The sequence below is a fragment of the Oncorhynchus gorbuscha genome, linkage group LG01, assembly GCF_021184085.1.
Source record: "Oncorhynchus gorbuscha isolate QuinsamMale2020 ecotype Even-year linkage group LG01, OgorEven_v1.0, whole genome shotgun sequence".
In the NCBI taxonomy this organism is placed as follows: Eukaryota; Metazoa; Chordata; class Actinopteri; order Salmoniformes; family Salmonidae; genus Oncorhynchus; species Oncorhynchus gorbuscha.
In genome coordinates this window covers 82530768-82547548 of record NC_060173.1, presented here as the reverse complement: position 1 = coordinate 82547548, position 16781 = coordinate 82530768, and the positions used below count along the sequence as shown (strand labels likewise).

At 42.1% G+C, this 16781-nt stretch overlaps 1 protein-coding gene across 11 annotated transcripts in view; it reads right to left on the bottom strand.

The window, feature by feature from the left end:
• LOC124043712 (tensin-1-like) overlaps positions 1 to 16781 on the bottom strand; it is a 307339-nt gene that overhangs the window by 50776 nt on the left and 239782 nt on the right. For all 11 annotated transcript variants that reach the window (XM_046362593.1, XM_046362636.1, XM_046362621.1 and 8 more), the window contains 3 exons: positions 12315 to 12444; positions 12083 to 12148; positions 11746 to 11862 (listed from right to left, as the gene is read on the bottom strand). In XM_046362593.1, the coding sequence (XP_046218549.1) occupies positions 11746 to 11862; positions 12083 to 12148; positions 12315 to 12444 (313 nt within the window). The remainder of the gene's footprint in view (positions 1 to 11745; positions 11863 to 12082; positions 12149 to 12314; positions 12445 to 16781) is intronic.

The window sequence follows — 16781 nt, the reverse complement described above, 5'->3', positions numbered from 1 at the left end:
TTGAAAGTAAGGGGATATTGGTGAACAAATACCATGGTCAAGGCTACGACGGCACCAGGGCAATGAGCGGAGGTTACTCAGGTGTTCAAAAGCTCACATCAGACCGAGAGTCTAATGCTTCTTAGGTCGTTCTTTCTGAGTTTGAGTTTAGAAAACGATCTCCCCTGCAGAAATAGCAATTAAAGGGATGGTTAAAAACAGCTTGATTACCATAGCAACATCAGGGAAACAGCTTGATTACCATAGCAACATCAGGGGAAACAGCTTGATTACCATAGCAATATCAGGGAAACGGCTTGATTACCATAGCAACATCAGGGAAATAGCTTGATTACCATAGCAACATCAGGGGAAACAGCTTGATTACCATAGCAACATCAGGGGAAACAGCTTGATTACCATAGCAACATCAGGGAAACTGGACAGAATGGAGTGGTGCTTCAAATACAGCAGTTATGCATCTCGCATTCTCCTTAATCACCTGCCTCAATACGGAAAGAGATTCATTGTATAGGAAGCTGTGGGACAGGTTGTCTGGACACTGTCTGTCTGTCTGTCTGTTGTCTGGCTGATGAAAACAGATGATCATTTTTAGCGGGTGACAGTTGTTGAGGGCTCAAACAAAAAAAAAACGGTTTGCGATTTTGTTCATACTGGTGAACCGCCGTTGGAGTTGTCATTGCAATATAAACGGTCCCTTATCTTTTTATGAAAGTTTTAGCAGCTAAATAACACCTAAATACTCTATATAGCTATAGATAGTAGGCTACACAACATAATGAAGCATTCCCTAGTAAGATAATGTTTTGAGTATTACTTGGCATTAATAGACTGGTTTCAAAGCTGGGAGAGAGGACCAGAACATGCAGGCTCATGTCATGCAGGTTCAGGAAGGCTATACAGGACAGCTATACAGAACAATCTATTGGCTGCTGATTAGTATACAGTTGTACCGAACATTTATTATACAATCTGTAATGTTTGAATTTCCAACTTTAATTACTGAACAAGTAATTACATTTTTGCCGCCAACCAGCAGTCTAAATGGCAAACTTGCGACACCATGTATAGCTTCTTGAAATTATGTTAGGCTTAACATGAAAAAATGCAGACCAAATAGGCTTACCAATAAACATGTATCCATCAGCTAAAGTAAAGCTATAAGCTACATGCCCTGGCACCACAGAAAGCCCATCATCGATTCGATGGGCAGCCGCATAGACATGTCGCAATTTCAGCACCATGGACAGCGATTGGTAGTCAATATTTTGTGAGTGACTGTCTGGCTGACGCATAACATTTATTTTAGGGAGGAGGAATGAAGGAGGGAACACTGACCTTGCGGGGGGGAAACTGTGTTAAGGGAGGGGCCCAACCGTCTTGAGTTTGGAGTCAAAGCAAAGAAATCCCCAAAGCCCCAAACAGACTGACTGAGACGGGGTAGTTTTGGTCTGTTTCCAACACAAAGTCAAGAAAAAGCTAGACGGTTCACCTCTCTGTGTCCTGTGAGATTGAGAAACACTGCGTCCCCACAAAACACATATCAATGGGATTTAATGAGAAACATTTAGATGAAGGATACAATGCTCTGCATAGTGAGATGCTGGTCAGATGCTGCTATATTCAGGAGAAGTCTGGGTTGAAACAAGCTATCATATATTGTACATTATAAACTGGATGGTTCGAGCCCTGAATGCTGATTGGCTGACAGACGTGGTATATCAGACCGTATACCACGGGTATGACCAAACAGTTATTTTTACTGCTCTACGTTGGTAAACTGTTTATAATAGTAATAATGTTAAAGTGTGTAATGAATCATCTGGAGCAGTGTTCCATCATAGACACAGCATAATGTACATCACTGTGTGTCTACAGCCTACATCAACCTCCAGCCTCTACAGCCTACATCAACCTCCAGCCTCTACAGCCTACATCAACCTCCAGCCTCTACAGCCTACATCAACCTCCCGGCCTCTACAGCCTCTAGCCTATCATCAACCTCCCTCCAGCCTCTACAGCCTACATCAACCTCCAGCCTCTACAGCCTACATCAACCTCCAGCCTCTACAGCCTACATCAACCTCCAGACTCTACAGCCTACATCAACCTCCAGGCTCTACAGCCTACATCAACCTCCAGGCTCTACAGCCTACATCAACCTCCAGGCTCTACAGCCTACATCAACCTCCAGTCTCTACAGCCTACATACATCAACCTCCAGCCTCCAGTCACAGGCTACATCAACCTCCAGTCTCTACAGCCTACATCAACCTCCAGTCTCTACAGCCTACATCAACCTCCAGTCTCTACAGCCTACATCAACCTCCAGCCTCTACAGCCTACATCAACCTCCAGCCTCTACAGCCTACATCAACCTCCAGACCTCTACAGCCTACATCAACCTCCAGCCTCTACAGCCTACATCAACCTCCAGATGCCTACTCTCCAGACTCTAGCCTACATCAACCTCCAGACTCTACAGCCTACATCAACCTCCAGTCTCTACAGCCTACATCAACCTCCAGTCTCTACAGCCTACATCAACCTCCAGTCTCTACAGCCTACATCAACCTCCAGACTCTACAGCCTACATCAACCTCCAGTCTCTACAGCCTACATCAATCTCCAGTCTCTACAGCCTACATCAACCTCCAGTCTCTACAGGCTACATCAACCTCCAGTGTCTCTACCGAAGACGGTGATGTAATACTAGTACCATAATGTAAGCCCGGGAGATGGAGAATAAACATTGTAACACTATTCACAAACGCACGTGCACACGCACACACAAAGCTTTCACGTTTCCACAATAGCAAACTTAAGTAAAGTTTGGGATTAACTTTAAATGGTTGTCACTAGAGAAAATACATTACGCTGTGATAAGATGAGAATTTCTCCCAGCAATGTTTTAGAGAGACGCACTCTAAGAAACATCTATCTTATTGTGATGTTAAAATGCACTTTCAATGAAGTTTACTTTGTTTCGATTTAAAAGTTCAGATGTTGCACTATGCACATCTGGACGAAGTCTCAATCTAATTTCAACGTTAGATGACATTCTACATTCTACGTCAGCATTCAGTTGAATCATATTGAATCAGTTGAATCATATTTGTCTGAAAACAACCACAGCAGTAAACAAACTTGTTTTTTTTTTCATTTTAAAGAAATGTGAGACAAAATCGGAATTGAAAAAAGAAGCTGTCACTCACACAGGCTTGTAAAGACACAAACAGTACATAGCCTACTAAACCAAAAACTCACTGGTACAAAAACATCACCAAGTAGTTGGCGATTAAGAAGCCCGATGTCAATAAGTAATTCAAAAGTCTGTCAAGTGAGGACAATGTTCCCCATGTCATTCCCCGTAGAACTAAACGTGTAGTTCACTACTCACTTGTTTTTGTTGTTGTTGTTTGTACAGTTTCTCTCTACAGTCAAATGTTCAGCCCTTTGGTCTGGTAGAACAAGTCCGGTCTTGAACATTGGAGGATGTCAACAGAAGAGAGTGTAACACAACTAGCCAACTCCAAGCAGCTCAGTGCCTGTTCATCTGTCTGCACTGAGCAGGATCTAAAACACACACACACATACACATTCTGCATGCTCTGTCACTCCCCCTGTTACGACGCACAGCACAAAGGCCTACACAGGAGTGTGGAGGAGTGTGAGACTGTGTGTACTTGGTGACAGAGGAGATTGCGTTATAATTGGACACACACACGCACACACACACACACACACACACACACACACACACACACACACACACACACACACACACACACACACACACACACACACACACACACACACACACACACACACACACACACACACACACACACACACACACACACACACACACACACACACACACACTCATCGCCCTCTCACCCTCAACTATTCTAGAAATGTTGTGGGTTGTGCAATAGCCAAATATGGTAGTTGAAGTGACAGTTGGATAGTAAACAAGACTAAGGAATGTTAGAAGACCCCTTGCTGAATCCTACAATGGCACACCTTACCCCCATCAATCTCACCCATCTCAAACTACCTCTCACATAAGATCATGAGAACATAGGAAATATCTTTTCATACTGATTGAAAGGAGGATTTAGATTAATCTGTTGATAAAACAGAATATATATTATTTTGATGTTGGGGCTCAAATGAGTCATGTGGGCTGCATTCAGTACATAAAAACATAATAGTACGTTCAATTCAACGAACCGGTGCTGTACTGAACCACCAGTTTAAAAACGGGGAGGGGTTAGGTTATGGCTTTAAAATGCCCCTCTGCACGCCCTTAAAACACGTTTCCCGGCACACCCACTGAACAGAGCAAACGTACCTCAAAGTCTATTCAAGAACGTACAAGAACGTTTTGGGGAAACGTGACGTTCAGAACAAGTCTTCCGCAGCGTAGCAAAAGTTCAAGTGAACTGAACGCACCCGTAATCTCATTTATGTTGAGGGTAGGTAGCAACACATCTGCCACACTGATCCACAACACTGGAGCTCCCCAGTTGTGCGTGCTCAGTCCCCACCTGTACTCCCTGTTCACGCATGACTGCATGGCCAGGCACGACTCCAACACCATCATTAAGTTTGCAGACGACACACCAGTGGTAGGCCTGATCACCGACAACGACAAGACAGCGTATAGGGAGGATGTCAGAGACCTGGCCGGGTGGTGCCAGAATAACAACCTATCCCTCAACGTAACCAAGACTAAGGAGATGATTGTGGACAAGAGGAAAAGGAGGACCGATCATGCCCCCATTCTCATCGATAGGGCTGTAGTAGAGCAGGTTGAGAGCTTCAAGTTCATTGGTGTCCACATCAACAACAAACTAGGATGGTCCATACACACCAAGACAGTCGTGAAGAGGGCACGACAAAGCATATTCCCCCACAGGAAACGGAAAAGATTTGGCATGGGTCCTGAGATCCTCAAAAGGTTCTACAGCTGCAACATTGAGAGCATCCTGACTGGTTGCATCACTGCCTGGTACGGCAATTTCTCTGCCTCTGACTGCAAGGCACTACAGAGGGTAGTGCGTACGGCCTAGTACATCACTGGGGCTAAGCTGCCTGCCATCCAGGACCTCTACACCTAGCGGTGTCAGAGGAAGGCCCTAAGAATTGTCAAAGACCCCAGCCACCCCAGTCATAGACTGTTCTCTCTACTACCGCATGGCAAGTGGTACCAAGTGTGCAAAGTCTAGGACAAAAAGGCTTCTCAACAGTTTTTACCCCCAAGCCATAAGACTCCTGAAAAGGTAATCAAATGGCTACCTGGACTATTTGCATTGTGTGCCTCCACCCAACACCTCTTTTACACTGCTGCTACGCTCTGTTTATCATATATGCATAGTCACTTTAACTATACATTCATGTACATACTACCTCAATTGGGCCAACCAACCAGTGCTCCCACACATTGGCTAACCGAGCTATCTGCATTGGGTACCACCCACCACCCGCAAACCCCTCTTTTACGCTACTGCTACTCTCTGTTCATTATATATGCATGGTCACTTTAACCATATCTACATGTACATACTACCTCAATCAGCCTGACTAACCGGTGTCTGTATGTAGCCTCGCTACTTTTATAGCCTCGCTACTGTATATAGCCTGTCTTTTTACTGTTGTTTTATTTCTTTACCTACCTATTGTTCACCTAATACCTTTTTTTGGCGCACGTGACAAATACATTTTGATTTGATTTTAAAGGCCTAGCTGCAGGCTAGTCGGTGAAAGCTAAAATACCTTTAGCATAGCTAGCCGTGGGATTGTTTTTGAGTTGAGTTTCACAGGGTAACATTGATTGCAGTGATTGAAGAGTAATGAAATTTATTTTATTTTACCATACTGTGTTTTGTATTTCAGAGAAAGTATTTTGTAAGAGGTGCCGGTACTCAAGTAGTAGAAAATATTTGGTGATAAACCACTGCTTTGAAGTGAACTGCAGGGTTGAGGCCCTGAAAGGGAAGACACTGGCCTTGAGAACATCTAACAAGCAGAAGAGCAGCTGTTAGCCTGTTGGCTGAAGCTCGGGGTCATGTTCAGATATAGAGTGGATATGATGCCTTACTCCACAGATTAGAGAGGCATTCCTGATCTACCCAATATATTTCTATCTGAACTAGTATTCGCAGCGTTGTGCTCTATTGAACACAGCCTTGGTCAAGGTCAGTCAGTCAGTGGACATGACTTGATACCCAGCTAGCACATTTGGTTCCTTGGAAGTTGTGGGAACATATGTTTTTGGTTTCCCATTGGTTCTGGGAAGGAAGCCATACGTTTCCTGACCGGTAAAACTGAATGTATGGGAATGTTAATGTTTAGGTTGCAAGGAAGTTCTGAGAATATTTTACTATGGTTCTCTGAAAGTTTTCTTGGAAGGTTTTATAAAAATTTTGAGAACGGAAATTATAGGTTAATTTAAGGTAATTAAATAACGCTCTGTGAGCATTTTCAATAAGACCTGCAGAAAAAGTTATGCTGAAATTCCCACAGAAGAACGTTGTTTCTTAAAAATGCATTTTCGCCTAAATGACAAACCCAAATCTAACTGCCTGTAACTCAAGCCCTGAAGCAATGATATGCATATTCTTGGTACCATTTGAAAGGAAGAGTGACTGTAGGAGAATATGATTTGGAAGAAGAAAATACAAAGAAAAAACCAACAGGTCTTTTTCTACCACCATCTTTGAAATGCAAGAGAAAGGTCATAGTAATAGCCATCACTCTGGTTGTACTTCTTATAGTGTCCACAAGATGGGAGCAGTGTATGTGCAAAGTTTCAGATGGATAAATTGAAAAATTTGAGAACACCAATACTTTTTGTGTCAAGTCCCCAGGTACATTTGGGCAAATCGTGAATGAGACATTAGCATTCATATTCCATTTTTCTGCAAGAATATCGTGAAATCTGTATACTTGGACTTTGATTTAGCTTTCCAAGTATAAGTAGCCATATTATAAGTTCAACATTTGCAAAACAACCAGTGTCATTGACTTCAAAACTCTGTCCAAAAGGAAAAGGCATATGCTGTCGAAGGTTAGCGAAAAGGCATGCTGAAAAGGTTAACGCCTATATTTTGCAACTGAGACGGGGTTTCCAGATACTCCCGTAAAGCCCAGCTCATTGGCTATCTAACTAGCTTTGTTTGACCCCGATTGGTGCTTATTTGACGAAGATACAGACCTTCAAGTGATGGCCGCCCGCGTCATCGGCGTGGCATGAAGGTGTCGCTCTCTGACTAAATATGGTGTCCTATAGGATATACTACAACCCTAATGAAATAGTGAAGTCTTGTTACCTTCTAGGATCTCTGAATGAGATTTGACTAGTTCAAACAGCGTTTAGGGTGAGATATTCACAGATTTCTTTCTTTGCAAATTGAACGAGTGGAAATACAAAATCGATTGTGTGTGCTATTTGGACCTTTTTAGGATATGATCAAGAATGTATTCTAACAAAACGAGACTTCATGTTATCTCTGGGACCCTTTGGATGATAAGTCAGAACAAGATTTCAGAATGTAAGTATACATTTCACCTTCAGTGGTGAATTTATCATACCTATCCTGTTGAAAAAAGTGTTTTGTTGTTAGGAGCTCTCCTCAAATAATAGCATGGTATTTTGTTGCAGTAATAGCTACTGTAAATTGGACAGTGCAGTTATATTAACAAGAATTTAAGCTTTCAGACGATATGAGACACTTCTATGTACCGACATTTGTTGTAACTCTAAAATCTGTCCTGTTGACGGAACGCGGATACGTTTTTCTTAAGTTTTTCTTAAGGTTCTGACTAAATAGAAGCATGAGGTACACTGTAGAAAACGTTATGCTGAAGTACTGGAATTCCCACCTAAGAAACATTCGGTTCTCATAATGTTATGTGTTACCTGGGTAACCTGCACCATTCCCAGAACGTTGTGGGAAGGATGTTTCCGCAAAATAACCGTAGGACAACCACGCTCTCACCAATCTCTAAGAAACATATGGTTCTCAGAATGTTATGTGCTAGTTGGGTAGCCTATTCCGTTTAGTACCCTCATGTGTCTATCCCAAGGTTGTGCCAACCCTTTACCCCTAGGAAAAGGTTTCGGTCCTGGGGCCCCCCTGGGTGCACGTTTTGGTTTTTGCCTGACTCAAATAATGCCCTCAAAGCCGGTGTTTGGAGGATATATTGGCACGGTTTGCCGGCCCTAGATGTACCAATATATCCTCCAAACACACTGGCTTCGAGGGCATTATAACTTTAATACCACAGGTTACCAACATAATCATATTGATTGACATATTTTCATTAAAACACGTTATTTTGATTAATTTATTCATACTATTTAATCCTTCCACAATATATAGTTCCGACACAAATCTATGGTTGCTAACTAGCCGGCTGGTCGTTCCTTCTATTGGTTCGGTTACCAGAGACAAGACCCAGTTGTTCAGATGTTTTGTTCTGTATTTATGGAGGAGACCCAGTCGTTTGTTCTAAATGGTCCATTGCCATACTGGCTAACAAAGTTCTTATCATTTGCTTGCTAGCTAGCCAACTTTGATGAACAACAGTATCTGCCTTTGCATTTGTTTTAGAATTTTCTAGTGACTTGCTAGCTAGCCAACTACTGGCTAACATACGGTAATGTCAAACATTTATTTGGACACATCTATAACAAAGAGCTAATGAAGAGCGTGTGTGTGTGTGTGTGTGTGTGTGTGTGTGTGTGTGTGTGTGTGTGTGTGTGTGTGTGTGTGTGTGTGTGTGTGTGTGTGTGTGTGTGTGTGTGTGTGTGTGTGTGTGTGTGTGTGTGTGTGTGTGTGTGTGTGTGTGTGTGTGTGTGTGTGTGTGTGTGTGTGTGTGTGTGTGTGTGTGTGTGTGTGTGTGTGTGTGTTGTTTCATAGTCCACCAGAAATACCAGAGGAGTGTAAATGTAACTGAAGACACATCTTAGACATGACTCCATAGCCATGCTTTCGAGTGACTGCCTGTTTACAAGGCTTGTTAAGGTAACAACCTGCCTGCACCGTGGCATAGATTCTATAAGTCTCTGGAACTCTATGGGAGGGATGCGACACCATTCTTCCATGGGTAATTCCATCATGCGGTGTTTTGTTGATGATGGTGGAATCCGCAGTCTCAGGTGCCGCTCCAGTATCTCCCATAAGTGTTCAATTGGGTTGGCATATGGTATACATTGTTTTCATGCTCATGAAAGCATTCAGTGACCACTCATGCCCTGTGGATGGGGGCATTGTCATCCTATGGGGGCATAGCCATGGTAGCCAAAATATTGGCCTGCCCAGCATTTACATACATGATCTTAAGCATGATGGGATGTTAATTGCGTAATTAACTAAGGAACCAATATACATTTACTCAAGTGTTTCCTTTATTTTGGCAGTTACCTGTATCTTATCAATGTCCCCCGAAAGGCAAAGAACAGCAAAAAATAGCCAAGGATTAGAGAGGGTAAGACCATCTTATCCACTAGATAAACAGACTCTTGGAACTTGGTTCTGGTCATTGTTTACCAACAGGTAACATGTCTAGATCTCACACAACTGGAACCTAAGCATAAACCTCAGATTTGGAGGGGCATTTCAATTTCAACAGAATTTACTGATTTATGTTGAATTACTTCAATAGATGGCTTGCATGACACAAGTCCTCTGTGACCTGGGGTTGACCTGACTAGTCCTGGAGATTAGAGAGATGAACGTGTGTGAATGTCTCTCAATTCCATTAAGGCTTTGACAGAATATCTATTTTCTCCCTCCCTCCCTCCTCCTTTCTCTCAAGCACACAGCAAACACCAAAGGACACACAGCAGACTATGAAGGAGTAGACACAAACAGCCTTTTGTTTTGTGTGTGTGCGTGTGTGAGTGTGTGTGCATGTGTGTGTGAGTGTCTGTGAGTTTGGGACAACAGTACATCTTGATGCTTGAGATTATAGTGGGGTTGGCTTGTGTGTATGTGTGGCCATACATGCTTGGTTAACTTCTGAATGTCCCTTCTGGTCATTTGAAATTAGAAAGAAACATGGAGTGTGGGGGCGTTAAGAGCCAAAGTCATTAACACCTCCTGGACTCAGACTTTACAACAGGCAGGGGGAGTGTTGTGTGGGGGAGTAAGTGAGTGTGTGTGTGTGTGTGTGTGTGTGTGTGTGTGTGTGTGTGTGTGTGTGTGTGTGTGTGTGTGTGTGTGTGTGTGTGTGTGTGTGTGTGTGTGTGTGTGTGTGTGTGTGTGTGTGTGTGTGTGTGTCCTGGCTGTAGACAACGTGTGCATGTTCTTATGCAAGACCATCAACAATTGATATTAGAGGTCAACCGATTAATCGGCGTGGCCGATTAATTTGTGCCGATTTCAAGTTTTCATAACAATCGGTAATCTGCCTTTTTGGACGCCGATTCTGGCCGAATACATTGCAATCCATGAGGAAACTGCGAAGCAGGCTGCCCACTTGCACACATGAGTGCAGTGTCAAAAGGACCTTGTGGCTGCAAGGAGATAAAGTAAGTTGCTAGCTAGCATTAAACTTATCTTATAAAAAACAATCAATCTTAACATAATCACTAGTTAACTACACATGGTTGATGATATTACTAGGTTAACTAGCTTGTCCTGCATTGGTGCCTGTTCATTTATCATCGAATCACAGCCTACTTCAACTTTACCAAAAGGGTGATGATTAAACAAAAGCGCATTCGCGAAAAAAGGACACTCGTTGCACAAATGTACCAAACCATAAACATCAATGCCTTTCTTAAAATCAATACAAAGAAGTATATATTTTTAAACCTGCGTATTTAGTTAAAATAAATGAATGTTAGCAGGCAATATTAACTAAGGAAATTATGTCACTTCTCTTACGTTCAGTGCAAGCAGAGTCAGGGTATAGCATTCATTCATTCATACAGCACTTTACTGCGTTTGCCAGCAGCTCTTAGCAATGCTTGAACCACAGCACTGTTTATGACTTCAAGACTATCAACTCCCGAGATTAGGCTGGCAATACTAAAGTGCCTATAAGAACATCCAGTAATCAAAGGGATATGAAATATAAATGGTATAGATAGAAATAGTTGACGTGTCATAATTCCTATAATAACTACAAGCTAAAACTTCTTAACTGGGAATATTGAAGAACTGGGAATATTGAACCACAAGCTTTCATATGTTCTCATGTTCTGAGCAAGGAACTTAAAAGTTAGCTTTTTTACATGGAACATATTGCACTTTTACTTTCTTCTCCAACACTGTGTTTTGCATTATTTAAATCAAATTGAACATGTTTCATTATTTATTTGAGACTAAATATATTTTATTTATGTTTTATATAAAGTTAAAATAAAGTTAAAATAAAAAAGTGTACATTGTTCATTCAGTATTATTGTTATTGTCATTATTCATTATTTAAAAAATCAGCCGATTAAATCAGTATCGTTTTTTGGTCCTACAATAATCGGTATCGGTGTTGAAAAATCATAGTCGGTCGACCTCTAATTGATATGCAAGACCATCAACAATTCATATGCAAGACCATCAACATAATGTATGTGACGGTATCCCAGTTTGTACAACAGATAGCTCTGGCCACACAATATGATTAGTTGAGAGGAGCTTGAAGCTGTGGCAACCAAAACCATAGCATGAAAACAGTGTACATCCGGGAAAAGGGAGACCTCCAGTAAGCATGCCAAGTGTTAGTACTCACCATCCATAGTGTCCTCACAATGCTGATTGAAGTTCTCATTGGAGTCCCAGCGGATTAGAGCATCTTGGGTATTGTAGTCCACTGAGACCGTGGGCCCATTCTCCAAGTGGTCCATACCTGGGAGAAAAAAAAACATTAAAAGAAGAGGTCAAACGTCTTAATTCAGGTGACTTCTTTCTGACAATGAATTACCCGAACATACTGTATTTTATCATTGACCAAAGCTATACTCATAACATAAGTTATGTATGTCAAGTTCAACACCTTTCTCTTTCTAACTGAGCTTTCATTTGCTTGGAGAAAATGGAGGCCAAAAAAGAGAAGCAGGTATGCTTACCATGGATTTTTTCTGGTCCAAAGGAAAATACAAATTCCACCTTTCCAAAATCCGGGAATCTGTCATCTGGTTTGAGGACGAGATAAAAAAAAAATGTGTTCATGTTCAAAACAAAGACAAGAGATTTCAACTTATGAATGTAAAAGTTACTGGCAAGTATGGTCATCGAATAGGTTTAACAGATATTGTATGCATTATGGTTTGTTTTCTGGACATTTAGGAATGTCTTTACCCTTGAAGGTCTCGTCTAACTCGTCCTTCCCAAAGACAATTCCCAAGTCATGCACAGCGCAGGTATGGAACTGCACCCGGAATATCACATCCCGCTGTGGGCTTCTGAAGTGCTTGTGGTAACATTTCAGCTGGGAGGGTACAACAAGATAAATACTGTATTAAACGAGGCCTTTCTGGTTTAAGGAACACAGACTTTTTTGGAGTCCCAAAAATAGACATTCTCAAGGCTTTCGTAGATTTCACGGTCCTCAAGTCACCAAGATCACCTAGAGACCTTAATTAACTTTCTGTTGCAGACTTCTGAGGGACGTTCACAGTCTTAAGATCACTAGCACAACTGAAAAACACTTTTGAAGGTGGACTCAATTTAGATTGGAGTTTTGCACTTTTAGGACTCCATTGTACCGGGCAAACCATTTTCTTCTGTCAGATGACATCATTCTAATGTGACAAGCGTCTCAAGGAGCCAAATGTCTAGCAAATCGTGGAACTCAGACTGACACTCACTGGCTAGTGGCTACTACGACAAAACATGCTCGATCAGAATAGCAAACTTGTTCCCAGTTAACAGCTCAGTGCTAGCATGTTTGAATGACCATTAGTGTAGCTACAGTAGTTTGCCAACTTGCTGATGAAGTTGTATTGCATCAAAGTTATGGGACTGTTCTAAAAAAAATCTGCAAGTGCAGAATCTGACTATAGTTTTTTCATTATTGGTAAGATTAACTCTGACTCTTCGAGGATGAAAGGGGGTCACCTTGGTAACATAATGTTATGGCAGTGTATTGTAGCCAGACTACATTTTTTTATCTATAGTGTCTGCGAGTTATCAGACAGATCAGTGCAGAAGGACATCTGACGTAACACAATGTTGGGCAAACTAAATCCAGAGCAGGACCCAAGTCTGCAAGTCTGTCATTGTGAAATACCTGTTGATAACATACCAGCTAGATTCACAGCACAATCCTTTTTCAGGGAATTTGGCAGTGTGCTAGAGAAAGCAGTTTTGTTTTTATATATAGCCCTGTAAATGTATGGCTTGCCTTCCCAAACAAAAGCACTATTATCCAGATCATTGCTATCCACACAAGAGCCTTTTAAAGCCTTGTAAACCCTACACAGGAAACTCTTCACTCTCTACCCCACTGTGATTCACCCTGGCTACGGGTTGGCCAGAACTTTTACAAGGACCTCACATTTACAGGTATACAAGGAATATTTAGCTTTTGTGCTTGGCCCAAACGAAACACTGCACAAACAACTGTGGCAGAGCTGGGCTTGGAAACTGGAGTAAGCGTACTGAGCAGCTTTAAGGGTATACAGCCTGATGAACACTTCCATTTGTCTGGAATTATTGTATATTTAGCCTCATAACCCTGATAAGATAAGTGTCATGTTCATTAGGCACAAATGGAGAAAAAAATGACTGAAACAGGGAGGGACAACAAAGACTTGTCCAATTTGGTTTTCAGTTGCAAAACATTCAAAAACCCTTTCCATTGCATGGCCTAATCAATGTCCATGATTACCTAACGTACTTTGTTGGCATTGACAGCCACTGTTCATCATGGAACAATATGCTTTGGTGTAAATGTTACACGTCTAGTCTGGTTAAACCAAGCTGAATGCTGCACTCGACATAAGTGAAGTGAAACCATGATGAGCACAGGGTTCATTCTGGTTATTGTCCTAGACACATGACGGAAACAGTCACTTCCCTGGACAAGCCTTCCTTCGCTGTAATTAAGGCTATTGGGTTGAGGTTGGAGGAACTAAACAAAAGAGCAGGATTTTATTTGCAGAGACAGAAGCAAAACAAACAACTCTAGATGAGGAAAGTGGGGGAACTGAGCCAAATGGCCTGTGGCTTCATGAGATATGTATACCTCCCATTGGGGGTCTATTTAAGGGGGGGTACCATACTAGTGAGCCAAGTTTGAGGAAAAGCAGAAGAAAAACACAATGACAAACTGATTCCGACTGTCCTTCAAGATGAAATATGTACAGTGCCTTGCAAAAGTATTCACCCCCTTGGCATTTTTCCTATAATGTTGTATTACAACCTGTAATTGAAATGGATTTTTATCTGGATAACGTGTCATTTACATACACAAAATAGTCCAAATTCGGTGAAATTTAAAAATTACTTGTTTCAAAAAACAAAACAAAAATTAAAAACGGAAAAATGATTTGTGCATATATTCACCCCTTTGCTAGTAAGCCCTTAAATAAGATCTGGTGGAACCAATTACCTTCAGAAGTCACATAATTAGTTAAATAAAGTCCACCTGTGTGCAATCTAAGTGTCACATGATCTCAATATATACACCTGTTCTGAAAGGCCCCAGCGTCTGCAACACCACTAAGCAAGGGGCACCACCAAGCAAGCGGCACCATGAAGACCAAGGAGCTCTCTAAACAGGTCATGGACGAAGTTGTGGAGAAGTACAGATCAGGGTTGGGTTATAAAAAATATCAGAAACTTTGAACATCCGACAGCGCACCATTAAATCTATTATTTTAAAATGGAAAGAATATGGCACGACAATAAACATGCCAAAGGAGGCCGCCCACCAAAACTCACAGACCAGGCAAGGATGGCATTAATCAGAGAGTCAACAAAGAGACCAAAGATAACCCTGAAGGAGCTGCAAAGCTCCACAGCGGAGATTGGAGTATCTGTCCATCGGAACACTTAAAGCCGTGACTCCACAGAGCTGGACTTTATGGAAGAGTGGCCAGAAAAAAGCCATTGCTTAAAGAAAAAATAAGCAAACACCTTTGGTGTTCGCCAAAAGGCATGTGGGAGACTCCCAAACATATGGAAGAAGGTACTTTGGTCAGATGAGACTAAAATTGAGCTTTTTGGCCATCAAGGAAAACGCTATGTCTGGCACAAACACAACATCTCTCATCACCCCGAGAATACCACCACTGTGAAGCATGGTGGTGGCAGCATCATGCTGTGGGGAAATTTTTTCAGAGGCAGGGACTGGGAAACTGGTCAGAATTGAAGGAATGATGGATGCCGCTAAATACAGGGAAATTGTTGAGGGAAACCTGTTTCAGTCTTCCAGAGATTTGAGACTGGGACGGAGGTTTACCTTCCAGCAGGTCAATGACCCTAAGCATACTGTTAATGCAACACTCAGTGGTTTAAGGGGAATCATTTAAATGTCTTGGAATGGCCAAGTCAAAGCCCAGACCTCAATCCAATTGAGAATCTATGGTATGACTTAAAGAATGCTGTACACCAGCAGAACCCATCCAACTTGAAGGAGTTGGAGCAGTTCTGCCCTGAATGATGGGTAAAAATCCCAGTGGCTAGATGTGTCCAGCTCATAGAGACATACCCCAAGAGATTTGCAGCTGTAATTGCTGCAAAAGATGACTCGACAAAGTATTGACTTCGGAGGGGGGGGGGGTGAATAGTTATGCACGCTCAAGTTTTCCATTTTGTCTTATATCTTGTTTGTTTCACACTAAAACATATTTTGCATCTTCAAAATGGTAGGCATGTTGTGTGAATCAAATGATAAAAAAACATAAAAAATATATTTTAATTCCAAGTTGTAAGGAAATAACATAGGAAAAATGCCAAGGCTGGTGAATACTTTTGCAAGCTACTGGACAATACCCCATAATGACCCCATATTTTTATTTATAAAAAATAAAAATAAACACATTTACATAAGTATTCAGACACTTTACTCAGTACTTTGTTGAAGCAACTTTGGCAGCGATTACAAATTCAAGTCTTCTTGTGTTTGATGCTACAAGTTTGGCACACGTGTATTTGGGGAGTTTCTCACATTCTTCTCTGCAGATCCTCTCAAACTCTGTCAGGTTGGATGGGGCGCGATGCTGCACAGCTATTTTCAGGTCTCTCCAGAGATGTTAGATCGGGTTCCAGTCCGGGTCTGGCTGGGCCACTCAAAGACGTTCAGAGACTTCTCCATTCCTGCATTGTCTTGGCTATGTGCTTATGGTCATTGTCCTGTTGGGAGGTGAACCTTCGCCCCAGTCTGAGGTCCTGAATGCTCCGGAGCAGGTTTTCATCAAGGATCTCTCTGTGCCTTGCTCCATTCATCTTTCCCTCGATCCTGACTAGTCTCCCAGTCCCTGCTGCTGAAAAAAATCCCCACAGCATGTTGCTGCCACCACCATGCTTCACCGTAGGGATGGTGCCAGGTTTCCGCCAGATGTGACGCTTGGCATTCAAGCCAAAAAGTTCAATCTTGGTTTCAATCTTGGTTTCATCAGACCAGAGAATCGTGTTTCTCATGGTCCGAGAGTATAACCCTAACTCCAAGCGAGCTGTCACATGCCTTTTACTGAGGAGGGTCTTCCGTCTGGCCACTTTAGCATAAAGGCCTGATTGATGGAGTGCTGCAGAGATGGTTGTCCTTCTGGCAGGTTGTCCCATCTCCACAGAGAAACTCTGGAGCTCTGTCAGAGTGATCAT